The sequence below is a fragment of the Rhinoraja longicauda genome, chromosome 3, assembly GCF_053455715.1.
Source record: "Rhinoraja longicauda isolate Sanriku21f chromosome 3, sRhiLon1.1, whole genome shotgun sequence".
NCBI classification, from domain to species: Eukaryota; Metazoa; Chordata; class Chondrichthyes; order Rajiformes; family Arhynchobatidae; genus Rhinoraja; species Rhinoraja longicauda.
Window position 1 is genome coordinate 36,107,401 of NC_135955.1, and position 27,735 is coordinate 36,135,135.

The 27,735-nt window shown below is 43.7% G+C and overlaps 1 protein-coding gene across 1 annotated transcript in view; it reads right to left on the bottom strand.

Annotated features, from left to right (window-relative positions):
- The window catches only part of uhrf2 (ubiquitin like with PHD and ring finger domains 2), a 99,364-nt gene that overhangs the window by 30,236 nt on the left and 41,393 nt on the right, over positions 1 to 27,735 (bottom strand). The window contains exons 3-4 of the mRNA XM_078395932.1: positions 24,901 to 25,181; positions 10,246 to 10,464 (exon numbers count right to left, since the gene is read on the bottom strand). Coding sequence (XP_078252058.1) covers positions 10,246 to 10,464; positions 24,901 to 25,181 — 500 coding nt within the window. The remainder of the gene's footprint in view (positions 1 to 10,245; positions 10,465 to 24,900; positions 25,182 to 27,735) is intronic.

Sequence of the window (27,735 nt, forward strand, 5' to 3'; positions counted from 1 at the left end):
TAAAATTATAAAAGGACTGGACAAGCTAGATGCAGGAAACACGTTCCCAATGTTGGTGGAGTCCAGAACCAGGGGACACAGTCTAAGAATAAAAGGGAGGCCATTTAAAACTGTGAGAAGAAACGTTTTCACCCAGAGAATTGTGAATTTGTGGAATTATCTGCCACAGAAGGCAGTGGAGGCCAATTCACTGGATGAATTTAAAAGAGAGTTAGATAGAGCTCTAGGGGCTAGTGGAATCAAGGGATATGGGGAGAAGGCAGGCACGGGTTACTGATTGTGGATGATCAGCCATGATCACAATGAATGGCGGTGCTGGCTTGAAGGGCCAAATGGCCTCCTTCTGCACCTATTTTCTATGTTTCTATGTTTTTATGTTAAATCTACCGACTCCCAGTTATCTGGACTACACTTCCTCCCACCCACCCTCTTACAATGCCACAACCCCCCATTCTCAATTTCAATCTGTGCCGTATCTCCTCCCAAAATGAGGATTTCTATTCTAGGACATCCAAAATGTCCTCATTCTTTAGATAACATGTATTCCCCCCTGCTGGATCTTGCATCCATGTCTCCTCTGTGTACCACCCCCCCTCCCCAAGATGAAAAAAGGATATTCCCCAGGTCCTCACCTGTCATCCCATGAGCCTCCGCATCCAACTGCACTAGTCACATCTTCCCATCCCCTCCACTTTAGGCCTTCCGCAGAGATCGATCCCTTTGCAACTCCTTGATTCACTCATCCCTTCTCACCTAAACCATTCATTCCTCAGGTACTTTCCCCTGCAACCACTCGAGATGTAACACCCATCCCCATACCTTCCCCCTTGCCTTCATTCAGGAACCCCAATAGTCTTCCTCCAACCTCATCTACTGCATCTGGTGTTCCCGTGTGGCTTCCCGTATGGCTTCCTAAAATTGAGACCAAGCATAGACTTGGTTTTGCCGAACACTTGCTATTAATTTGGCTGCACTTGCAGTGTTTTTTTCATAGATGTTCAAGTGGCCAACAAATTGTACTGTAATAAGCCTACAACTACAACTGGTTTGTTGTAATTGTTAGCGACGATACAGAGATTAATACTTGGTGCTTCATACTGATGTGTTTCATCAAACACTTATGCTTGATCCGCCGAGGCCTTCTGGACTTCCTAGTTGCTTACCATTTTAACTCCTCGTCCCATTCCCAAACTGACCTTTCAGTCCTGGGCCTTTTCCATTGCCAGAGTGACGCCACTCACAAACTGGAGGAACAGCTCCTCCAATTCTGCTTGGGTAGCTTAACGGCATGATCAATTAATTCTCCAATTTTAGGTAACTTCAAAACCTTCTTTCTCCCTCTTCTTCCCACCCTCCCCGCCCCCCGCTCGTGTCCTTCCTATACCCTACATCCGCATTTCTTCCCCCACCCTTCCACCTACATCCGTCCTCCAGCTTCACAACTCTTTAATCCTCCTGTCTCACACCCTTTGTCTTTTCATTTCTGGCCATTGCCCAACCTTCTGCCTATCAAACCCCTCTGCCCCTCAACTGCATCTCCTATTACCTACCAAAATTTGTTCTGCCCTTCCGTCTTCCAGGTTTCTTCTCTCCCCCTCCCCCCCCCCTCCTTCCCCCATCTTTCCTACAATCAGTCTGAAGTCCCAAAACATTACCCATCCATGTTTTCGAGAGATGCTGCATGACCTGCTGAGCTGTTCCAGCACTTTGTGTCTTTTTACTGTTTATTAAGGTGCATTAACAAAATCCGACCAATTTAATGTTGATTTTAGGCCAGCACTTTATTCTTAAGATGTTTTAATGACAACTAAGAGGAAGATCAGTTCTCTACACAAGCCATATGAAGCACAAGGCATTAGTCTGTATATTATCATTAACAATTTCACACACCATACAATATGTTGTATAATCCAGCTGTAGTTACGAACTTATTATGGTGCGATCTGTTGGCCATTTTAACACCTGTGACGAAAACACTGCAAGTGCAGCCAAAGAAAAGCAGCATGTTAATCTCTCTCTCTGAAACGCTTTTGGATAGGACATGAAAGCAGCAGGAATGATTTATATTATAATGATCCAGGTACAAGATAAACATTCCACTCAGTTGATGCACATGACCAGGCATATGCAGGAGTCTGACTTTATACCTTATGTCATCACCGGGGAGAAGGAAGATTCCGCACTGGCATTTCATTTTCATGAATAGCAATGAAGACTAGCAATGGGCCAATCAAGGTCCATGATATCACAACGTAAATAGCAAAGTGAGACCCAAAGCAGAATTTGGGCTGTCATACATTACGTGGAGCAGCACGGGAATCACAAAATAAAGACAGAATAGCTCACTAATAGAAAAACTGGCAACCAACCAATCCAGTTTAATTAGTGTAAGAAAATAACTGCAGATGTAGTTGGAGACAAGAAGACAGTGGGAGAACTGGGAAGGGGAGGGGAAAGAGAGAGACAGGAACTATCTGAAGTTAGACAAATCAATGTTCATACCGCTAGGGTGTAAGCTGCCCAAGCAAAATATGAGATGCTGTTCCTCCAACGGTGGCTCAGCACTTCAACTCCCCCTCCCACTCCTAGCCTGACCTTTCTGTTATGGGCCTCCTCCATTGTTATAGTGAGGCCCACCGCAAATTGGAGGAACAGCATCTCATATTTCGCTTGTGCAGGTTACACCCCAGCGGTATGAACATTGATTTCTCCAACTTCAGATAGTTCCTCTGTCCCTCTCTTTCCCCTCCCCCTTCCCAGTTCTCCCACTGTCTTCCTGTCTCCAAATACATCCTATCTTTGTCCCACCCCCTCCCCTGACATCAGTCTGAAGAAGGGTCTCAAACCGAAACGTCACCCATTCCTTCTCTCCCGAGATACTGCCTGACCCATTGAGCTACTCCAGCATTTTGTGATATCTTCGATTTGTACCAGTATCGCAGTTATTTTCTTGCACTAATAACGTACTGTATTCAGAGGAGTATTCAGATCACAAAAAGGAACAGAGAGCCTAAATACCTACAACATTTTTGGATAGATTTGGAAAAGCAACTCTAATTTGTTTTCAGAATTCAACACCATATACTGTTTGCGTTTCAAGGCCAATTGCCTCTCTCCTCCTATACAGTAATACTGCTTTCCATTCAGCTTGGCAAAACACTCTGATCTTTTTACTTGACAAGGCCAATCAAATTGGTAGTTGCCACGGCTACAGGAGTAAAAAAACACCAAATAGCTTTGAGGTCAAAATAAAATTTTAAAAACGTCTCTCCGTGGATTTTACATTTCAGCCCACGCTTCCTGACTGAAAAGGCAACTTGTTACAGGTATGTGACAAATGAAAATTTACAATGCAGCTAAAATCCAAATTACCCAATACCTTTTGGCATGGTTTGAATAAAGATTCCGTTATTTGGCCTACTCTCCCTAAACACACAAGGCCTTGTACGTGCCAGATTGAATTATGACATTTCTTCCAATTAACCTTGCATGGAACATTTATACAGAATGGAATCTATTCACAAAATAATCTCAATGCCATTGTGGGGTAAAGTAAGCTTGGCATCCAGTGTGCATTCCTTTTTTCAATAACATTATGTAATTTGCTTACTTCAAATGAAATATTATGATTTTTAAGTGAAGATATCAATTTTAGTTTAAAAACGCTAAAATGAAATTAAATCAGTGGCACTGTTAAAAAAGACATGCTGGTTACAAAAATAAAGACCAAGGCCAATTTATGTTGATGATGAAATTTTAGATTTGATTAACCATCAAGCTTCCTCACTATCTGTTAGCTGTGCATATCCGTTAGCATTAAAATTCCCACCCACAGCTTTGAAAACCGGCTGCAAAACACACTTCAGATCAGTCCAGCATGACACTTCCATTTGCATTAGGCTATAGAAAATAAAACTAAAACCACAGTACACTGATACGTCAGATACAACCCCAGGTCCTAAAAATAGACCAACAGGTCTATTACCTGTAATTGAAAACACAGCTGCTGAAAATCTGAAATAAAAACATTAAATGTTGAAAACTTCATCAGACACTTCACTCCAAAATTTCTCCTCTCGCAGATGTGGCCTGATCTGTTGAGTACTTCCAGCATTTTCAGTACTTGTTCGGAGTTTGCTGCAATCAGATTGTCTCATCACTGGCCAAAAAATATGTCCTTGCAACATTACCAAGTTTACTTCTAATTTACATATCATTTCCATACTGTTTATTGGATTGGTTATCATAATTTTTAATATACTGCATATCAAGACCATACTTTGTTCCCATGTTACACAAAGCAAATAGAAGCACTGTAGAAAATATCAAAAATAGTTACAAACTTGATACCAGAACTGCAAGTTCATGACAAAGTTGTGATTCTCTTTTCTATAATATGTAGTGAATTTACATTTTGGAGGTGTTTGATTATGCAAGATGTTGAAAATCTGTTTCCAGTTATGCACAAGACTAAAATTAGCAACCAAATCTGCAAAGAGTCATCAATAAATTAGAATTCTAGAAAAATGTCTTCACTTGACGAAAGGTGAAAATATGGAACATGCTATCACAGGTACAGAAGTAGCTGCATTTGCAATGACTTAGCTCATTTCCTGGCATTTCATGTAAAAAGATTTTTAAAAAGGCAGAAATTGTATGCATGAGGAGAAACCGGGCCCAAGTACAGTGAATTGAGTACTTTTCCATATTTGTTGATGGTTTTAATTATTTACAAGGAGTGATTAATCTTGATGCTGAAACATTTCTTGGCAACTTATTGGCATGTGCAGAACTCGTTCCTTCCACACATGTGAGATCTATTTTGATCTCTTCCTGGCATCAAACAGGACTGGGCAATTGTCCAGTGGCAGACCAGACCATGGTAAACATCCAAACAAGGGTTCTAAAAGAAGGAAAGAGGTGGAAAACGATGAACAGGAAGATGAAAAGCAAGTGGAGGAGGAGTAGATGGGACATCTTGATGGTCCCAGCATAGATGGAACATCTTGGTCGGCATGGGCAAAATAAGGAAAGCTGCACACATGGTCACACACTGCTCTTTCCTCAGCATTCAGCAGAGGCTCCTTCTCTTCAACAAATCAATGTTGTTCAGGTCTATTGTACTGCAGTTCACTCAGCAATTCTGGATTGTCACCATCAAGGTTCATCCTTGCATGTCTTGGCAGTGGCACATGAAAGTATCCCAGTGTCTTGTTATAATTCACAAGCTTGTCTTGAATATACAACAGAGCCTGATCATGATGCCTCTCATCAATCATGATATTTGGATCATCGATTGTTCTCCGTTCTCTTTGAAGGTAATCTTCAGACATTGAATTCTTGAAGCGATCCCATAATTGTCGAGAAGAGTTGATCTCAGCAATCGTCAGCAAAATAAACAAATCTCTCATTGCCTCGGGGAGTCTTGTCCGCTCAGCATCTTCCATCGTCTGTTGCCAATGGTCATCAGTTTGCAACAAACCTCTTTCTATGCAGACGTTTTCGAAGGAAGGAAGAATATGTCCGTCATGCGTCCTCGATGAATCGAAGATTACTGGCCCTTTTACATGATGGAGAAGCAGTCTCAAGTAGTAGAGGTCACATCTTGGAGAAACGGTATACACTCGTCCCAGAACGTTGGCTTAAAAAATACCTGGAAGATCTTCCACTATCTTCCCAAACTTCCTTATTTGCCATTTCCTATTATTCCATGTGTAAAATCGGGGTACATCAGCGTAGTACAGTGTTCTTGCAAATTGATCTCGAGAACACAATTCCATGAATTCAGTTAAAGTTGTTCTCGTGATATCCTCATTTCTCACCAGCCGACCAGCATCGACTCTGATGACGACATTGTTCTTATGGTAGATGTACCTGGAGTCGAATGACAGCGGGGCGTCTCTCACGAGTTGGAAATCCAAGAATTTTAATCCCACTGCTTCCGACGGACCAATGTATCTGCATGTGCAATTTTGTCATCCCTGTTAACTCCAAAAACTGCTTGCTCACTCCCCTTCAAGGTGTACTTGAACACGTATTTGACCGATTTTACAGAGGAACATATCTCAACGTTGATGTGACATTTGAACAACTTCAAGAGTTGAGCATTACAGGGCACCACCCACTCAGAAATAATAGGTTGAACCCGGCGTCCTTCTTGATGTCCCTGAAATCCTCCCATATCCAGAGATCGTCTCCTGTTCAGAGGATGTGACTCATCTCCACACCTTGTACTTTCAATAAACAGCTTCGGGAATCTCTGCATCTTCCATTCTTCTAACATGGAGTGGTGTGGTCGCAGTATGGTTCATGAACAGACCTCCCAACATTTGGTTTTACAAATTCATAATTTTGATGTCCAAAATCAGAATTTTACATCAAGTTCGTAATATGGCACGTAATGCAACTTTTATAGACAATAGGTACAGGAGTAGGCCATTCGGCCCTTCGAGCCAGCACTGCCATTCAATGTGATCATGGCTGATCATTCTCAATCAGTACCACGTTCCTGCTTTCTCCCCATACCCCCTGACTCCGCCATCCCCAAGAGCTCTATCTAGCTCTCTCTTGAATGTATTCAGAGAATTGGCCTCAACTGCCCTCTGAGGCAGAGAATTCCACAGATTCACAACTCTCTGACTAAAAAAGTTTTTCCTCATCTCTGTTCTAAATGGCCTACCCCTTATTCTTAAACTGTGGCCCCTGGTTCTGGACTCCCCCAACATTGGGAACATGTTTCCTGCCTCTAACATGTCCAACCCCTTAATAATCTTATTCGTTTCGATAAGATCCCCTCTCATCCTTCTAAATTCCAGTGTATACAAACCTAGTCGCTCCAGTCTTTCAACATATGACAGTCCCGCCATTCTGGGAATTAACCTAGTAAACCTACGCTGCACGCCCTCAATAGCAAGAATATCCTTCCTCAAATTTGGAGACCAAAACTGCACACAGTACTCCAGGTGCGGTCTCACTAGGGCCCTGAACAACTGCAGAAGGACCTCTTTGCTCCTATACTCAACTCCTCTTGTTATGAATGCCAACATTCCATCGGCTTTCTTCACTGCCTGCTGTACCTGCATGCTTCCTTTCAGTGACTGATGCACAAAGACACCCAGATCACGTTGTACGTCCCCTTTTCCTAACTTGACACCATTCAAATAATAATCTGCCTTCCTATTCTTACCACCAAAGTGGATAACCTCACACTTATCCACATTAAACTGCATCTGCCATGCATCCGCCCACTCACACAACCTGTCCAAGTCACCTTGCAACCTCATAGCATCTTCCTCACAGTTCACACTGCCACCTAGCTTTGTATCATCAGCAAAAAAAAAGTATGCACGCCAAATGTGCATACGCGTTGTGCTACATTCATGTGTGAAAAACGACTATTATTTCCAACAGTCTGTAGTTCTTGGACTACATGTACAATGTCAGGCCTATCATGAGTATATTCTAGTATTTATAGAAAGGTTATTGAACAGAAATACTTTTTACAACAAAGAAAAATTTGTTTTGCTTTGGTTTTTCTATTTTGGTTTATCCGTACACATCCCAATTCTCTTGGTATTGAATAAAACAAAAATGATCATAAAATGTATGACTAAGTTATGAAGAGTTTCATTTAAAACTGCACATACCTAATTTCATTGAAGACATACTTGCTCCAGTGGTCTTCAACGGCAAATCACAACAGCCCGGCGGGCGGCGAGGCAGGGGCCCGGCGAGTCCCGGCGAGCGGCGAGGCGCGTCGAGTGGTGAGGCCCGGTAAGCGGCGAGGCGAGGCCCGCTGAGCGGAAAGGCCTGGCACGAGGCAAGGCGAACGGCGAGGCCCGGCGGACGGTGAGGCAAGGCCCGGCAAGTGACGAGGCGAGGCAAGGCCCGGCGAGCGGAGAGGCGAGGCCCGGCGGGCGGCGAGCCGAGGTGAGTCGCGGCTCGGCCCAGCGAGCGTAGCGGTGAGGAGAGGCCCGGTGAACGGCAAGGCCCGTCCTGGACTGGCGACGGCGGGCGAGCGGCGAGGCCAGGCAAGAGGCGCGGCGAGGTGGGCGAGCAGTAGGGCAAATGTCAAGGCATATGTTTTCCGGAAAAATGTGAGGCGAAATCGGAATAGCAGAAATGAAATAAGAATGCGGAAGCTTTCTGCCAAATTCGGACGGGTTTGGAGGTCTGCATGACCTCGAAGGTCTTCCTCCCTCTTGGCATGATGTTAAAAAGAGATAGGTATTGATCAGGTAAAGGGTGGGGGGATAAAGGAGGGGGGATGGATTGTGTGAGTGGGGAGGGGGGAGGGGAGGGGGGATAAAGTTGGTGGAGAGGGGATGGAGTGGGGAGTGGGGTTCTTTAAAACAACCTTAACGCAATTTCAGTCTATGCATGGGAGGTTTGATGGAGTTTTTAAGGCGGGTTATCTTTAGCAGCTCAGCAGCAAATAAAATCTTTATACAAAAACCCTTGTTTGTTTGTTTGTTTGTTTGTTTGTTTGTTCCTGAACTACAGCCAAAACGGTACATGATAGCGTGACAATTTTAGGTCCATCTTACCGTCGCCTCGTGGTCTTATTGGAAGAAGTTTCATTGAAATAGGTGTTATATTTTTTTAAGTTATTCACATTTTAACGTATAAATCTACCTCCTAGGGAGGGGTACAGGGGAGAGGAGGGGGGAGAAGAGGGGGGGAGGAGGAGGGGGGGAGAGGAGGGGGGGAGGAGGAGGGGGGGAGAGGAGGGGGGGAGAGGAGCAGCAGGGGAGAGGAGGGGGGGAGAGGAGCGGGAGGGGAGAGGAGCGGGAGGGGAGAGGAGCGGGAGGGGAGAGGAGCGGGAGGGGAGAGGAGCGGGAGGGGAGAGGAGCGGGAGGGGAGAGGAGCGGGAGGGGAGAGGAGCGGGAGGGGAGAGGAGCGGGAGGGGAGAGGAGCGGAGGGGAGAGGAGCGGAGGGGAGAGGAGCGGAGGGTCGGGCGCTGCACGAATGTGGGAGGGGTTTGGGCATAGCGGGTCCTCTTGGTCTAATTAGTCTGACCTTTAACTGCTTGGCGGTGGATCCGGGGCTGAGCGGTGAAGGAGACGCCCGTGGCTGAGAGCAGCAGCAGCAGCGGTGATGCTGAGCGGGAGCTGAAGGCTCAGTGGCAACGGCAGCGATGAGACGGCCATGATGGAGACGCCCCGGGTTTAGAAGGCAGCGAGAGCAGTGGCGGCCGTGTAATGGCTCAGCGGAGTTGGAGAGCGGAGCGGCGGCCATGATGGAGACGCCCGAGGTTTAGGGTAGGAAGGAGAAGCAGCGGCGGCGGCGCGGTGGATCAGCGGGGCTCTGGGGCCTAACAGTGAAGGAGACGCCCGGGGTTTGCAGCGGCGGCAGCAGTGATGGCGGGGGCTCCGAAGCTCAGCCATGATGGAGACGACCGTGGTTTGGAGCGGCGGCGGTGACGCTCCCCCCACTTGGGCCGCGGAACCAAACGGGTGTCTGGCGGGAAGTGGGAGCTGAACAAAAATGACAACCCTCCCCCCAACTGCGCACGCGCAGTCACCCGGCGGCCATCTTACATAAGTGTAGGCGCTGCTCTGGCGGCCATCTTACGTGAGGACCAGCCCCAACTGCGCATGCGCTGGTTTTTTAAAACTTTAAAATGTGAATAACTTTAAAAATACAACACCAATTTCAATGAAACTACCATTTTTACCATTAAAGCGATGACGGTGAATAAGGTGGGCCTAAAAATGTCACGCTATCTTGTACAGTTTTGGCTGAAGTTCAGTCACAAACAAACAAACGAGAGTTTTAGTATATAGATTTTATATTTTTAAAATATTTGTCATGTTTCAATGTAAGTTGGATTCCTCCTGAGACATGTTCTGTACATGTGGAAACAGGTAGTAAACAATGGTTTGTTGCCCACATCTACCGAAATCAAACGCACTTTCTAATAGTTAGATTTTTAAATAATCTTTACACTTGGGCATGTTATACCTGTTCCTGCTTGGTCAACAATGTCACTACATTAGAGTGATCTTTAATTTATAATACAATGCAATTTTTCTTTCTCAAAGTAAACGAAAGTGTGATCACAGAGTTATTACAAAGAAGCAATCGTTTACTCTATTGTCCTACTCTTTTGACGTAAATACTTTATTGTACTCACATAGATGATATCCTCTATATCATTTTGCAGACTTATGATAACACCATCGTTTTGTAACCACACTGATTACACATGTAAACATTCTGCAATACATGCCGATGAATGCTTACCCCATAAGAATTTTAACAAAGATTTCTTTATTTGTCCGTGATGTCTCCTTCAGACCAGTAACTTCTGCATCAAACCAGAAACCACGTTCCTCTGGTAACTCTAAGTTGTAATTTAACATCACAGTTTGTCCTATTCGTAGCTCATCCCACTTCAAGATAGTCCTTGCTCTTGGCCGAACATTTTCTGCACACATTCCCACTATTCCATTTTCTGGATAACTGGAAACAGGAAAGAAAAAGTAAAATTAACCAGAATACCAAATTAGCAAAATAAAATGATTAAGCAATGATTGTTTTCTTCCTCAGAATACAAATGTCCGTAATCAACTTGACAAAATGTATGCTTTGGTTGAAATTACCCGTGGTTTATTGAAACTGTAGCAGTGCCACATTATATCTCGATATTTGAATAGTGTTAACCAATACGTCAGAAGACAGAAGACCATGAAATAACAAACAAATTAATCAGAAAACACTATTTATTTACAATTCACCTGCAATCTTGAAAGTGAATATATTTCAAAAGTATACCAGCCACACAGCTGCATGTGCAAAGGCACATATTGACTGGTGAATATTAATCTGTGCATATCTTTAAACTTCGTAATCTGTTATCACACCGACATAGTAAATCTTCAGGCTCACAGGCAAAGGATGCCTGCGTGATACAGAATTCCAAGTCACAACAATCTCTTATAGCTGCGCCATTTCAGTGTCACATGGAACAAACTCTTAACAACAAATGATGGATTAGATAACCACAGCTCCAAGGGCAAAGGAACCACGCGTGACTGCAGATGTAGGAATTCATAGCGAATAGAAAAGAATGCTGCTCGAAGAACTCATCAAGTCAGCCAAGATCTGTGGAGGGTAAAGGACAATCCATGTTTCAGCCTGAGACCATTCACCTGGATGAGTTCCTCCGGCTGCTGTACAAGGATAGCCTTTGTGTTGAGAGTTCTCACCTCAATGAAAACAACTTCCCAAATTTGGAAATGGAAGATAACTTGAACCAAAAGAACTTTCATCAGATGTACTCTGATCACACATTGTGAATTATTAGCCTCTTGAGACTATGTGTACCACAGAGAACATGAAACAGAGCTCACGCCACTTCTGGCAATGAATTAGCCTTGGGGAAGCTCTTTTCTCCAAATCTGATTTGATCGCAAACTCCTTGGGACTAAGACAAAAGCAAGAATACTAACAGACATCACCAATGTATCCAGAAATAGCTCACTTGGCTTTTTTCTTTGCATTCATTTAAAAACATGGTTAAGCGAAACTACCTTTCCCTCAGACTGTCTTAGACCCTCGACTTCTTTTGTCTGATGAAATTTATTGTTTAATGAGAATGTTAATACAAACTTAATAAATGCATCTTTTAAAACATAAAATAACAATGGACAAAGTCTTGTTCTTTTTAAGCCCTTGGCTCCTCTAGGGAGCATAGGCCATTGACAAACGTCCTCCACCTCACTCGGTTGTTGGCGGTTCTTTCGAGATCTCCCCAGTTGAGCCCACTCCGACATTTCTGCCTGGACACCTCTTCTCCAGCTGTTCCTGGGGCGACCTCTTTTCCTTTTTCCTTGGGGGGAAAACCCATTTCAGGGCTTGCAGGGTGATGTTTGTGGCAGGTTTTCTGAGCGTGTGTCCAATCCAACTCCATTTTCTCTCGAATTTGTCTTCCTTTCCGGAGTAGATAATGGACTGCCCACTGCAGACCTCCCAACATTTGATTTTACAAATTCAGTATTTTGATGTCCAAAATTCAGAATTTTACATCAAAATTCATAATATGACACGTAATGCAACTTTTCAGCAATGTTTCCAAATACACAGGACAAGATGTTAAAAATCCAAAGTGCCAAATGTCAACTTGCTCCCGGTGGTGATGGGAGGCTCTTGCACTCACCCATGTTCTTCCGATGTTGAGAAAGGCTGGGCAGACACGTCATTGGGGTTATCAAGTGGACACCTACCTTCATCTACGTTTCGCTGACTGGGCCCAGGACGTCTCCAGTAGGCTCAGCGGTGCATTCTGGCTTCCCAGAACCACCCCCCTCTGCATCTGCCTAGCCGGCTTATTTGGGAGACCAGATGGGGTCTTTCCTCTTCAGCCAGAGCCACTGGCACCCGTGATGTTTCCTTGATGGCCTGGCTTAGGGCTTGTCCGCTTGTCCCCAGATCCTTCATCAGTCTTACGGTAGATGTTGCCACGAATCCACGACATCCAACTTCTACCGGGCAGATCTTTGCTCTCCAGCCCCCCTGTTCTGCCTCCGCTGCAAGCTCTGTATATCGCAATTTCTTTCTTTCGAAGACTTCCTGCACAGCATCCTCTCAAGGGACTGTGAGCTCCACAAGATACACCATGTGCTGAGAGTTCGACCAGAGGACAAAATTAGGCCTCAAGTTGGTGATGGCTATCTCTGATGGAACTGTAAGCCGTTGGTCCACATCCACCAGCATCTGCCAACCCTGGGCTGCCTCCAGCTGTCCAAACCTGGTCCTTGGTGGAATTTTCCGTTGCCTTTGTTCCCCCTCCCTAACAAAGGCAATTGTCATAATTGGGTTGGTTGTTCTGGGTGGCAGGGCACTGTTGGTTGTTCTCCTGCTTTCCAGAGTCGCTGCCAGGCATTTGAGCACTTGATTATGTCTTCAGGTGTTTCGTCCTTAGGAGAGGCTCACTTTACACCCAGTGAGGATGTGCTTAAGTGTGGCTGGTGTTGAACACAGGGGGCATGATGGATCTTTCCCCAGCCATTGGTTGAGATTTTTTGGGCTAGGAAGGACATCATAGGTTGCCCGAATGAGGAAACTTATCCTGCTCGCCTCCATCTCCCACATGTCCTTCCAGCTGATCTTCCGCTTTTCCACACTCTCCCATCTCATCCACTGGCCCTGTTTAGCTTGCAACACAGTCTTGGCACACCTACTCGACTCCTCCTGTCGGCGGACTTTGGCCGCAACCAGCTTCCGGCGTTCCAGTGAGGATGCCTTGTTCCAGCAAGGTCGCTTTCCGCCAAGCCCAAAGCCACTTCTTCCGTGTTGGACTTGCCCAATCATGTCGTCTTGGTGGAGAGCAGATTTTGCCTGCTGTGTCGCATTCTTAGCCGTCTACTTCTTTCCTGTTGCCAGGGTTGGGGCAGCAGCTCGGATGACAGTGTCCCTTGATTCTGCCAGGGTCTGACTTTAGTGCACTTGAACTCCTCTGTGAGGCTAGAGAGAGGCAGCTGAAGTACCCCCTGACCGTACAGGCCTACGTTGCTCAGGCATCGAGGAACACCTAACCACTTTCTCACAAAAGAGCTGATTGTTCTTTCCATCTTCTCGACTCTTGTGAGGGTGATGTCATACATGGTTAGTGGCCACATAAGGCGAGGTAGTAGCCCAAACTGCAGGCACCAGATTTTCAGCTTTCCAGGCAACATAGATCGGTCGATGTTCGCCAGACCTTTGATGATTTCTTGCCTAACCTCGTTTGCCTGATCAGTGTCCTTCAGTTTAGAGTCATACCATCTCCCCAGACTTTTGATTGGCTTCTCTGACACAGTTGGGATAGGTTCTTGATCAATGAAGAACCTTTGATCTGTCGGTTTGCCTTTGATTATAGAAATGCTTCTTGATTTGGATGGTTTGAATTTCATTCTGACCCCAGTGATGTTCTCTTGAAGCTTCCCCAAAAGGCGTCTGGTACAAGATGCCGTTGTTGTTATGATTGTCATGTCATCCATGTAGGCCCTGATGGGTGGTAAACAGACTCCAGACTTCAGCCGCTCGCCACCCACTTGGAGACCCTTATGATGACTTCCGTAGCCATTGTAAAAATCAATGGGGAGATGGTACACCCTGCCATTATGCCAATCTCCATGCAGTGCCATGTGGTGGTAAAGTCTGGTGTGGTGAAACAGAGCTACAGATCTTGAAAATAAGCCTTGACAAGGTTTGCAATAGTCGCTGGTATCCTGAAGAAGTCAAAGGATGCCCAGAGGAAACTGTGAGGGACAGTTCCGAACGCGTTGGCAAGGTCAAGGAAAATGACATGCAGATCTCTTTTCTTGCAGTCTGGATTTGGTGCCAAATCATGCTGGTATGTTCAAGACATCCAGAGAACCCTGGGATGCCTGCTTTTTGGACTGTTGTATCCACAAGGTTGTTTCTCTCTAAATAGCTGGTCATCCTCTGAGCTACGATGCTGAAGCAGATCTTACCTTCTACATTGAGGAGACTGATAGGGCAGAATTGGCTGATATCTGTGGATTATCGGAATCAGGACTCCACCTGCCCTGCGCCATGCTTTGGGTATGATTCTCTTCTCCCAAGCCACTCTCATTAGCCTCCACAGGAAGCGAAGAACATCAGGAGCACTCTTGTAGAGTCGATACGGAACCCAATCTGGCCCTGGGGCTGAAGATGCTCTTACCCGCTTTACTGTCTGTTCCACCTCCCTCCACTTTGGAGGACTAATGTCCATCTGGTGCTCTGGTTGTTCAATTGGTGGAATGTCCGATGGAATAGTTGTCTTCAGGTGTCTTTTGTCATCCGCATGCATTCTTTCCAGATGCTCGTCTAGCTCCTGCCTTGATGTTTTCAAGTTTCCTCCCTTTTCTTTGATGAAGTGATTTTACGAACTTATAAGGGTCCTTGAAGAAGCGTGATCTCATTCGTTCTTTCTTTTTTCGTGATTTCCGCAGGTACTCTGCTCGTCTCAGGGTTGCTAAATGGCTTTTGATGTTTCCCTGGAGAATGTTGATGCCCTCCTTCTCACTATCAGAAGCCTTCCTCCACTGCTTCTTGAGCTGCCTTCTCTCCCGGATTAGGCATTCCATTTCCTTTTGCCGTCTGGACTTGTTTTCCAAAGCTGGTGCCTTTTCCTTTTTCTCCCTTATTCCATATCATTCTAATCCATAGCCATAGATGATGTCCCCCGTCTTGTCAAGCTTTCTTTCGACTGTACCCCTTACACCCTGTAGGATACTGGTCAGGTCTGCATTTATGGTCTCCCATTCTTTCTTCTCTGAGGCTCCAGACCATTTCATGCGGGGTTTTCTTCCACAGATCTTTTTCTCCGTTGCTGGTTTTCTTGGCTGGATGGGCACTATATCTTCCTCTGCCTGCATAACTGTGCTTGAGTTTCCTTCATCAGGGGGGCTGATGCCCTGCGAACTTTGGTGAGACTCCAGTCGTTGGACTTCATTCGACTGACTTGATTGACTTCTCAGAAAGTACTTATCAATGCGAGGTCCCTGTTTTCCCTCCCTCAAGCACCCTTTCCTTCCTTGATGTATTTTCAAGCCCTTTGAAGATGTTATTTTCATCCAGCCGCAGGGGCAGACCTGAAGCCTCTTCTCGGATGCTGATTGTGCACATGGTTCTTGTTGAATGCATGTATTGCTCATGGTCTTTTCCGTTCCTAGGTCCATGGCCGTATTATCCGTCAATGAGTCTTCTTCCGCCACAACTCTCGCAGACTCTAGGGGTATTCTTTGGGGTAGCGGCTAGATGAGGCGAGACCAGCGGCGAGGCGAGGCGATGCGAGTACAGCAACGAGGTGAGACCAGGCTAGCGGGTAGGCGAGGAGCGTACAGCGGCGCGCCGAGTTCAGCGGCAAGGCCGGGCCAGCGGCGAGGCGTGTGTTTTGCGGAAAAATGTGAGGTAAAATCAGAATGGCCGAAATGAAATAAGAAAGTGGAAACTTTCCGCCAAATTCAGAAGGGTTGGGAGGTCTGCCACTGGCCAATTTGATGTCCCCTGACTGTGTCCATCTTGTTTCTGCCAAGCCCAGTACTGAGAGATTGTAGCGCACCATTTCGTTCGCAACCGTGGCAGCCTTGCCAGCCTGGAACATGGTTCGGATGTTCCATGTCCCCACAAGGATGGATTTCTTTGGCATCAGAAAGTGTGTCGGCTTCCCAGCGCCCTTGCGGGTTTGGCTGGGAAGCGTCGTGTTCCCCGTTGCTGGGGCACCTTCTTCAACCAAGTGTGTAACTTGGTTTTCATTCGTCAAAGTTTCTGTAACTCACTTTTTTCCAGGGTGGGGTAGTTAACCCCACGCCCAACCCCCAACTTGGAGGACCTGGGACTGCTTTGTCTGCATCCTCACCCATGACCTGTCTGGTTTGGTTGAACCTGCCAGGGATATAAAACCCCATCCAGCATAGCTCACAGGATCACTGGAGTACACAAGCCTTTCCACCACGTCAAGGTTGCAGTCCAGTAGGATCGACAAAGTAGCATTGCTTAATTTTCAAATAGATAAATATTCAAGCACTGGGCTGGGGGCAGAACAATTACGTAGTGGTAGAGTTACTGGCCTACAGCGCCAGAGACCCAGGTGCCGTCTATACGCAGTTGGACGTTTTCCCTGTGACCTGCATGGGTTTTCTCTGAGATCTTCGGTTTCCTCTCACACGCCAAAGAGGTAAAGATTTGTAGGTGTAAATGTAAAAATTGTCCCTACTGTGTGTAGGGTAGTGTTAATGTTATGCACAGTTATGCAGGCAGAGGAAGATGTGCTGGTCGATGCGGACTCAGTGGGGCGAAGTGACTGTTTTTGTGCTGCATCTCTAAACTAAACCAAAACTAAACATATTAACTGACTTTAGACTTCAGAGATGCAGTACGGAAACAGGATCTTCGGCCCAGAGTCTGAGATGACCAGTGATCACCCCGCACACTAACGCTATCCTACAGCCTATGGGCAACTTACCAAAGCCAATTAACCTACGAACCTGTATGTCTTTGAAGTGTGGGAGGAAACCAGACCACCCGGAGAAAACCCACGTGGTCACAGGGAGAACGTACCAATTCCGTGCGGACAACATCCGATGTCAGGATCAAATCTGGGTCTCTGGCGCTGTAAGGCAGCAACTTCACCACTGCGCCACTGTGCCGCCTTGCTGATGCAAGTACACAGCAATCGGTGCCGCAGAACACAGATGAGATTTTGCGCTCTCAGGCTGGGAAAGAAATATTTCGACTGCAAACCTAAAACAATTGTCAAAACCTTCCAGCTTATTAAATGCATCCAGGTAACTTGGTGAAGATTGCCCTGTTGTTCACGTTCACTCAGCCAATGAGAGTACATTACACCACCGATACCTGGCCCCAATGACAGTGCAGTATGTCAAGACTCTTTTAGTGCAGATCACATTAGCACTCTCATTCCTGGCATCACATCTTGATTTCTAGGTGTGTTACCAGTGCACAGATTAGCCAATTAAAAAAGGAGAAATAAATTGCAGATCATTGATCACATTTTTCCAAATCTCCTCAAATTCAGGAATTATGCCTTCCAATTAGAAAACTGTTAACGCTAATCTGTTATTCAACAAAGGTGGGAGAGTGAGGGCACGTCTGCCCATTTAACGTTAATTACAGGATCTATCATATGTGACTGCTTGAACAACAATCTCTGATTGCTCAATGCTTGAGCAACAATTAATTTGTCAAAAAGTTATAAGAAATTTAAATAGAAAAATTCTACATGCACAAAGAGGGGGCTTCTTAATTAATTCAATTACTTTCACACTAAACATTCTAAAATTACTGTAATTGCTTTTTATCTAATTTAGAGTCAGCAGGAGATCATTGTTAAATTTAGTTCATGACACAGTAAAGTCAGGTTAGATGTGTGGTGTACAAGAGAGCCTGCAGCAAGGATCCTTCTTGCTAGTACTCACTATCATTACGGCTCACTCGATGTCAGACTCTAACAACACTGAGCCTGGAGAAGGGAATGGACATGACTTGGGTCAGGATATACAAGGATGATGAGGTATCCAGATCCAACAACACACCCAGGTGTACCGTACTGGTGGGCACAGGCAAGTCATTTTGTAATATTATGGACACAGGTGTGTTGTGATACAAGACCAAGGTGCATTGCTGGTGGGAACAGGTCTGGAAAATGGGCCAGGTGTATCAGAGAGGTGGTGCACGTGGAGCAGCGAGAGGAGGGGGGGGCAGCACAATCAAATAGAAAAACATCTGCTTCATGACTTAATACGCCCTGTTTATGTACAATTAACCACAAAAAGCTGTGCACCGCTTGTTCAGGTGTCCTATCATCCCCTTGTAGCAGAATGCACTCCCATGTACAGGTGGCTCCACTATAATACGCACTTCCAGAACATGATTTGGAGTTAATGCGAGTGATGAATTAGGAAACAATATTTGCATTATGCAGAACAAATTGGTTCTGCATAAACACACACAAACAAAACACAATTTCAATTGCGAAATAGAGAACCACTTAAAAGTTTAATTTTGTTACTGAAAACTAAAAATAGTAACGGTTGTATGTTACATTATTTAATGCAGTATCATTGTACAAGTATCAATAGAAGCAATTGCTTGTCAATTTACCTGACACCATTTAGCAGGAAAAACTGTCTTGAATTAAAACAGATAGGGGACAAAAAAACTATTTTTATCCCTGCAGTAATCAGACACCATGAAGAATACAACTGCTGCTTCAACATGGGTGGCTAGTGAAATTGACAAACAACTGCTTCAATTGACTATTCTTAAGAATGGTCTCAACCCGAAACGACCCATTCCTTCTCTCCAAAGACGCTGCCTGTCCGCTGAGGTACTCCAGCAATTTGTATCTACCTGCTTCAAATGACACCTGTGCAATGATATTCCATTAAATAATGTAACATACAACCTCTACTATGTTTTGCATGCAGGAACAAAAGTGAACATTACTATTGAAAAGGCTTTTTTATTTTTTTAAACCTGCTGAAAACTAATTCTCTCTAGTCCTTAACCTTTGTCATGGTTGTTTTCATTCTAGTTTTCTGTAACATGAGATTTCTCAGAAACGAATCTATTGCGTTATAGCCAAACTATCTGCACTCAGATCTAAAATCCAAACGAGATTCAGGGAAGAAGTGGTAGAACGTAAAGTTAGCTAGCTACACAGAGGAAAGCAGAGAGGAGGAACAAAAGAGTATCTATCCTAAGTGGCAGAAATGAGGAAACTGAAGTTCCACAAGGGACACAGATTCACAAGTGCTATCAGTGATTTAGACTTTGGAATCAATGCAAACTTTCTAGATCAATGAATGACAATACAGAGGAACACTACAACATTAATAAAGGATAAATTGGCAAAGGAATTTGAAAATAATGAAGACTATGCTTTGGATTAGATGTAGGCAATTTTCTGGTCAGGGAGCTGGGGGATAAAAAAAACTCAGCTTGAAACAAATAATGTGCCAAAGTTGCAAGCTGCTCATCCAGCATCAAGGCAGGTTCCAATAAAAGAGATGAATTGGTGGCTAGTGATCAGCATGTGTGACGAATATTATTGACAATGACTGTGGTATTTCCTGCACCTCAAAGATGACATTTCTGCTCATTCATTATTGGGGGTTAATCTAAGTGGCGGTGATGAAATAGACTTCAACAGTTCACAAGTAAAATGTGTCGTGTCTGAAGAAGGGTCCTGACACAAAATGCTATTTGTTCATTTCCTTCACAGATGTTGTCTGACACAGATTTTCTCCAGCACTTTGTGCTTTGCTCAAGGTTCCAACATCTGCAGACCCTTATGTCTCTCTTTTTCAGATTAAGATGCCAAGGAGCCAAATGTGAAGAAAAATAAGAGTGGGGGAGGGGGGTGGCAAGGAGAGATCATTAATGGACTCCAGTGTGGCAGTAGGTAGAGAAGCAATTGACTTTTTGACTGTGTCTAAATAGAAAAGAATGGAATTAGGAGAGGGGCAACCTTTAGTAGGTTATGGATCAGTTGAGGAATACGAGGGGAGGGTTCACAGTGAGCTACTGTGTAATTATGTAAATATGTAATTTGTATTACTGGTATGAATTGTTTCCATATGTGGAGTGATGGACATACCTGGAGCAATTCAAAGCGAACAGTGGAAAGATCGGCATGAGATTGGAATATTATGAGTCTACTGAAGAACTTCAAAAGCAAATAAATTTGGAATTGGGAGACGAGTAGGCAAGAACAAAGACATCGTGGGAGTTTATATTCCCTAGATCGTGGTGATGACTGCAGATTTAAAGTGAGGCCACAAAATATATGAAGAGCAAGAACTGTTAATGGTATCAGCTAACATAAAAGTCAAGGATGGTCACAAAATGCTGGAATAACTCAGCGGGTCAGGCAGCATCACTGGAGAAAAGGAATAGGTGATGTTCAGGTCGGAATCCTTCCTTGGTCTGAAGAAAGATTCCAGCCCGATGTCTGAAACCCCAAAACGTCACCTATTCCTTTTCTCCAGAGATGCTGTCTGACCCACTGTGTTACTGCAGGATTTTGTATCTATCTTCGGTATAAACCAGCATCTGCAGTTCCTTCTTATGTATAAAGATCAAGGACATTGATGGGTGACAGTCTGATGAGAATAGAATTCGGAAATGACGAAATGTGCTTGAAAAGAGAAGGGTGGGAGATCTGAGAGAAACATACAAGTACAGAGAGAACCTGTGAATTTTCACAAATGCTCCAATAATTTACTTTGGTGAAGTTAGCCAAAGTCAAAATGTAACCCATTCTTTGAGAAAGGGGAGTGGAATCTGTAACATCAACCAATGCTGAGAGGTGGGGTTTCAGACAAATGTCTTAAAATATTAACAGCTTTATAAAAGTTACAATGACGTTTACTATATTCGACAATGGCTTTTAGTTCAGTAATGTTAAAGGATCAGGAAACACGTACGGAACTTTCAGATTTGGGCACATTTTAGGTCAGCTATTGAGTGTGGTGAAGTTGGGTGCATGAGTTTTGTTAACACAAATGAACATTTGAGAATGCCCATTGACTTTACCATGGTGCAATGTAGATTGTGTGGTTTAGTTTCGTTTATTGTCACGTGTACCGAGGCGCAATGAAAAACTTTTGTTGCGCGCTAACTAGTCAGCAGGAAGACAATCCACTCATGATTATCCCGTATCTCATCCTTCTGCAACTCCACCTCCTATTAGAATGCGAATTCTGCAAAGTTTTGCAACCATTAGATCGTTTTCATGGCCACGTCAGTCTCAACTTCCTGATCAGGATTTATTCCGCAGAATTTTCACGGTACAAGGCACTGGAGTGCTTTCAAAATTCCAGTCATGCCTGTGGGAGCTATGGGACATTTCCTGGAATTTAGATAAATGAGTCCTGAACTTGTTGACAAGTCAGAGACAGTAAAAAAGAAAATTTAAATGTTTCAAATGAAGGTAGCAATGCTTGTCTTTTTAAACCCAGAGGTAACCAAATACATGATAGTGGCAAAGAGTACGGGTTGGAAAACTGATCAAGAAAAGCTTGATATAGTGTTGGTCGGAAGATACGTGGAACTACCAGATCCTCTTTACCGAAGCATCATCTCTGAAATGCCTTCAAAGATTCTGGCTTCCTAAAAATCAAAGCAAAAATCAAAGCAATATACTCTAAAATAGACACAAAAAGCTGGAGTAAGTCAGCGGGCCAGGCAGCATCTCTGGAGAGAAGGAATGGGTGATGTTTCAGGTCGAGACCCTTCTTCAGACTGGTTAGGGATAAGGGAAACGAAAGATATAGACGGTGATGTGGAGAGATAAAGAACAATGAATGAAAGATATGCAAAAAAGTAACGATGATAAAGGAAACAGGATTGTAAGCTGTTTGTAGGGTGAAAATGAGAAGTTGGTGCGACTTGGGTGGGGGAGGGATAGAGAGAGAGGGAATGCCGGGGCTACCTGAAGTGAGAGAAATCGATATTCATACCACTGGGCTGTAAGCAGCCCAAGCGAAAAATGAGATGCTGTTCCTCCAATTTGCATTTAACCTCACTCTGACAATGGAGGAGACCTAGGACAGGAAGGTCTGTGTAGGAATAGGAAGGAGAATTAAAGTGTCCAGCAACCAGGCGTGCTGAGTGAAGGTGTTCTGCGAAACGATTGCCCGGTCTGCGTTTGGTCTATATCTCCCGTTTCCCTTATCCCTAATCAGTCTGAAGAAGGGTCTCGACCCGAAACATCACCTATACCTTCTCTCCAGAGATGCTGCCTGTCCCGCTGAGTTACTCCAGCTTTTTGTGTCTATCTTCGGTTTAAACCAGCTTCTGCAATTCCTTCTTATGCAATATACTCAACTTTCTTATGGTGTTCAAGCCATTGTAGCAGAAAGATAACATTGACAATGATTAAAACTATTAAAGTGGATGCTATGGAAATGATGTAGATGTTGATATCCTTGTCCCTGCTGCTTAAGTCAAACATACTGAGAGACTCACTTTCGAGCCTCTCCCTGACCCATCAACAAGTTAGAGAAGTTGGAAAGAGGGCTTTCAAATGGTAATGGATTACTGGAGTGCGGCAGTTGGATTACTTTGCAGCAACCCATGAAAGATGAAGAAGCATCATCTGTGTGAGTGATTCATAGACAGAGATGCGTAAGGCACAAAGTCAACTCTTCATCAATTGAATATCTGTCAACGTGTCCAGAAGGAACTGCTGGGACAAGTAGTGATGTCTGACAAGTCCAGCAATCAAGGGTCAGCTTTGGGTTTGGACAGGAGCACAGACCCGATGAATTGATCAACCCAACCGCCAGACTCGATCACACAATGATTACAAGGTCTCTTGCCATGTATGTATTTTACATTGCTCAGCCAGCACAGGATGAGAATCTGCCAAGTCCTTAATCACCATTCCATCCAACAAAGAGACCATGGCAACAGTTTCTCAAAGCAAACTCACCAAGCAACCAACATTTCAGAGGTAAGAAATTAGGATTATGTCAACAATGATTTTGAATGAGGCATTTAATGCCAATGGGTTTCAAAATACACCATATTTTGATGATAACCTGTGAAGTTTCTGATATTTTAGGGTTACTCAATATGCACAGCAAATGGACTAGAAGCTATGAAATAATAGAAATAGCAGTCACATTATAACAACAAATATTAAGAAGATGGTATTCAGTCCCTGCATCTTTTTTCCCCAGGCTGGAAATGATCAGACAAAAGGGGTGGGTGGGAGGGCATTTAAAAGAGATGTGCACAGCAACTCCCCACCCACACAGCTGAGTGCAGGGAATACAATGCCAGCAGTGGTGGTGGAGGCAGATACGATAGTGGCACTTAAGAGGTTTTTAGATAGGCACATGGATATGCAGGGAATGGAAGGATATGGATCACATGCAGGCAGAGATGAGTTTAATTGGTGTCATGATTGGCAAAGTCATTAATGGGTTGAAGAGCCTGGTCCTATGCTGCACAGTTGTAAACTTTGGCAGTGCAGTGTTTAGATTTTTGTCAGCAATATGCCAAAATCTATGGACACGAGGCATTCAATGTCTCTTTACCACAATCAAAAAGTGGGGTTTAGACAGTTCCTCACCCTTCTCCAATATTCTCTACTGATGAAATGGTGATGTAATTGTAATGAATGGAGCAGCAGACTATTCAAGGTACTTCTGAAAGGGCATTCCTTTCCACAGATTATATCATAATATTGACATACTGCCCTGCTGCACATTTGGTGAACTCCACACACCTTCTTCAATGTAGTGGTGTGGGAACTCAAGTTTCTATTCTGATGTTCATGGTAATGATCTCAAAGGGTTTAGATGGTTGAATAAACATATAACATATTTAATATTTGGAAGATATCTCTTCTGTTTTCCTCGTAATGTCTGTTGCCCTCCAGAATTTATTCATATCTTACCACAAGCATATATTTTGCTGAAAGGCATAAAACTGATGAGGATCCAACATTTCCCACTTTGTTTCAACATATCTCAAAAGAAAAAAGCATATTCCAAACAACAAATAGGGTGGGTGCCAAAAGTAAACATTTGAGTCATTATTAGTGTTTAAAGTATGGCCAGATTCCAAATTCCCTGATCCATGGCAATTATAAATTTTATTTTTAATTACAAGATTTTTTTTCCCAGACTCTTTTGCCTGGCCCACAAGAGCAAGGTTGAGTCATGATCATAACAATTTTAGTTGACAACTTCCCCTATATTTTCCTTTATGCTCCAATTCAGGTGCACAGCATCACCATCTCCTTGCGTGTCCCCCCTCTCCAAGATGTGGACAGGTACAAAGGGTTTAGAGGGATGTGGGCCAAATCCAGGAACATTTTACAAACCCAGTTCGCCAGCTTAGTCAGCATGTACAAGGTGAGCCAATGGGCCTGTTTCCATGCTGTACAGCTCTATGACTCTATGCACCCAACCCTGACTTTCAAATATTGCCTTTCCCTCATTATCGCCAGTCCAAATCTTGGAACTGCCTCTGCAACAAAACTGTGGGAGCAAGTTCAGCAAATGTTCAATGAAGGGTCTAGCTATCATCATCTGGGGTAATTAGAAATGACCAACAATGCTGGCCTCGCCAACAATGTTCAGATCCTGAAAAGTTAGAGAGAGAAAAAAAACAACAATCTCTAAGGTTTTTTTCAATGCAAATAAAAGATGTGTTGGCATTCCTGACTAAACTACAATCTACCTGACTGAATTAGAGGTCATGTTTACTGTTAAATTAAGTGCAACGTTTTGTCTGATAAAACTGGTTAATTTTGATTATGTTTTTTTTCAGCTTTGTATTTTTCATTTCTGTACTCAAGTTTCAGTACACGGCATTGCTGGTTTCAAGAATAAAACCCAGTTGTCTTCAAGCAGTAGGGACTAGACTTACTCATCATATTTGATATGATACAAAATATCACTGTCTGCAGAATCCACATGAGACGTAGATGGTGCACTGTCCAAATTATTTGACGTGATCCCACTACAGTGCTGTGACTGCTCTTGGTCCGAGGGATCTTTAACATACTGAGCACATGCTCCTGTCCTTTCATTTCCATTGGCATCTCCCAAGTCAGTCTTTTGTCCCTTTGAGCTCCGTGTAATATTTACAATGTGAGCTTCAAACCAGGCTCCAATGACCAAATCACGGGCATCCACCAATTCGTTTATCTGTAAAATACAAATTAAAAAGAAAATCAAGACTCTTTCTTCAATGGCAAGCCACAACATTATAAACATTCTTTTCTGTCGCATTACCAAAACAAAACCTCTTGTTACATAGGTATTTGTCTCAACGAACAGTCATATCATTTGCGTTGAAACTCATAAAAAGAGAAGCATGTCGAACCAATTTAGTTTTGCACTTGCACACCTCTGTTTGAAACAAAGGTCAAAGGTGAATGAAACACAGGATCAGAACGTGGGATAGATAACGTAGAACTAGTGTGGATGGGTGATCGAAGGTTGGCCTGGACTCAGTGAGCTGAAGGGCCTGTTTCCCCAAAACAATCAATTTAATTCATCAAAACCATTGGTCAGCTACGTGCTCAGCCAAGCACCTGCAGATTTCTCTTTAATCAAGCACTTGGCCAAATTTCTTGTCCTCCATAAGTTTAGTTTAAAGATCAGCTTTGAAACATCCCATTCTCTCCACTGAGTCACCCATTCACACTAGTTCTATGTTATCCCACTTTCTCATCCACCCCTCATACAGTAGGACAATTTTATAGAGAACACTTAACCTACAAAACCACACATCTTTAGGTTGTGGGAGGAAACCGGAGCACCCGGAGGAAACCCTCTCTGTCCCAGGGACAACCTCCACATAGACAACACCCAAAGTCAAGAACGAACCCGGGTCTCTGGAGCCGTGATGTAGCAGTTCTACCAGCTGCACCACGGTGCAGCCATATAATGAAATATAATATGAGCTACGGCTGAATTGGCTGTCCCAAAAAAAACAAACGAGATTTGCAAATTAACCATCAATGCATTAACATGCCAGAAATTACAGGCAGTCAAAGTTGCAGATGAGATGGGAGCGCAGACAAAGTTTCTTCCATTACTTTTGGATCAAGGACCTCCCGCGTCCCTCAAATAGAAACATACATCTAATAATTGGCAACACCTAATTGTACATCCACATGCAGAGTTTGAGACACAGGTATTCCCACAATCAAAAAAAGATTAGCTGTTGACTCGTAACACAATGATATAATTTTATGAAAAACTTGAGTTAGTAAATAAATTACAGCAACACAGATGATAAAGTACAATCCATCTGCTTAACTACATATTACAAAGAAAATCATTGCATATTCCAAATAAGCATTGTTTATTGCTTTTTTCTCTGTGGAAATCAATTAAGTGTGGATGAAGAATAAAGCTCTTTATGATCCTGCTCAATATTATCTTCATGGCCGTGAGAAGCCAGACCTCCCAACATTTGATTTTACAAATTCATAATTTTGATGTCCAAAATTCAGAATTTTACATCGAAATTCATAATATGATGCGCAATGCAACGTTTCAGCAAAAAAAAGTATGCACGCCAAATGCGCTTACGCGTTGCGCTACATTCATGTGTGAAAAACGACTATTATTTCCAACAGTCTGGAGTTCTTGAACTACATGTACAATGTCAGGCCTATCATGAGTATATTCTGCTATTTATAGAAAGGTTATTGAACCTTTGCAACACAAAGAAAAAATTGTTTTGTTTTGTTTTTTCTATTTTGCTTTTTCCTTACACATCCCAATTCTCTTGGTATTGAATAAAAGAACAATAGTCATAAAATATATGACTAAGTTATGAAGAAAGAGTTGATATATGCGACTCGACTAAGCACACGGAAGAACTTGTTGAAGTAAATTCGCACATTAATTGATAATCAGGCTTTTCTGCTGTGATTTATATTTTAACCCCGTCTTAATTAATTAATATAGTTATATAATCTTGCACTTAAATTTAATATTTACTCATTACAGTTCCACCACTGGCACTCTTGGTTCCAGAGCTTTGCTGGTTTATCCAGCCAGAAGTCAGCTATGAGGATAGATTTGCTGGCTCCAGCTGGGCTGGAGTTCCAGTGCCCCGGCCGCAGGTTGCAAATTCAACTCACCGATCGCCCATGGAAGTCCCGATGAGGTCGAGATTGGCTTGCCCAGCCTGGGTGCCACATTTACAGGGAGACTTCCAGGGCGGGGGGATTTCTCGCGGAGCCCCTAGCGACCTCTAGCGGCCGAATTGACAAATTGCAATTACCGACTGTTTTGCGGGAAAATGTGAGGCGAAATCGTAATGGCGGAAATGAAATAAGAAAGCGGAAACTTTCCGCCAAATTCGGAAGGGTTCGGAGGGGTGAGAAGCCCAAGCTATAAACAATAACACAATTGTGTCCATAGAAGCATCGAAACATACAAAAATAGGTACAGGAGTAGGCCATTTGTGTATATCATCGAGTAATAAATTACCAGTTAGTGAGCTTGAAAGGTGATGGAAACATATAGTCAAGAACATACAGGTCAAGAATGGGATAGAACACTTCAGCTGTTGCAAAATCAACACGGTCTGATACAAAGCACTCTCCTGGTCTTCACCCACCCCACATCCTAAACATTTGCTCCCTCTGCCACCAGTCTGCACCAAGCCACAAAGTGCATTCAGTTGCACTTTTATGACTTTTGACAGCAAATCTCTGCCTTCTACCATCAAAAAGAACAA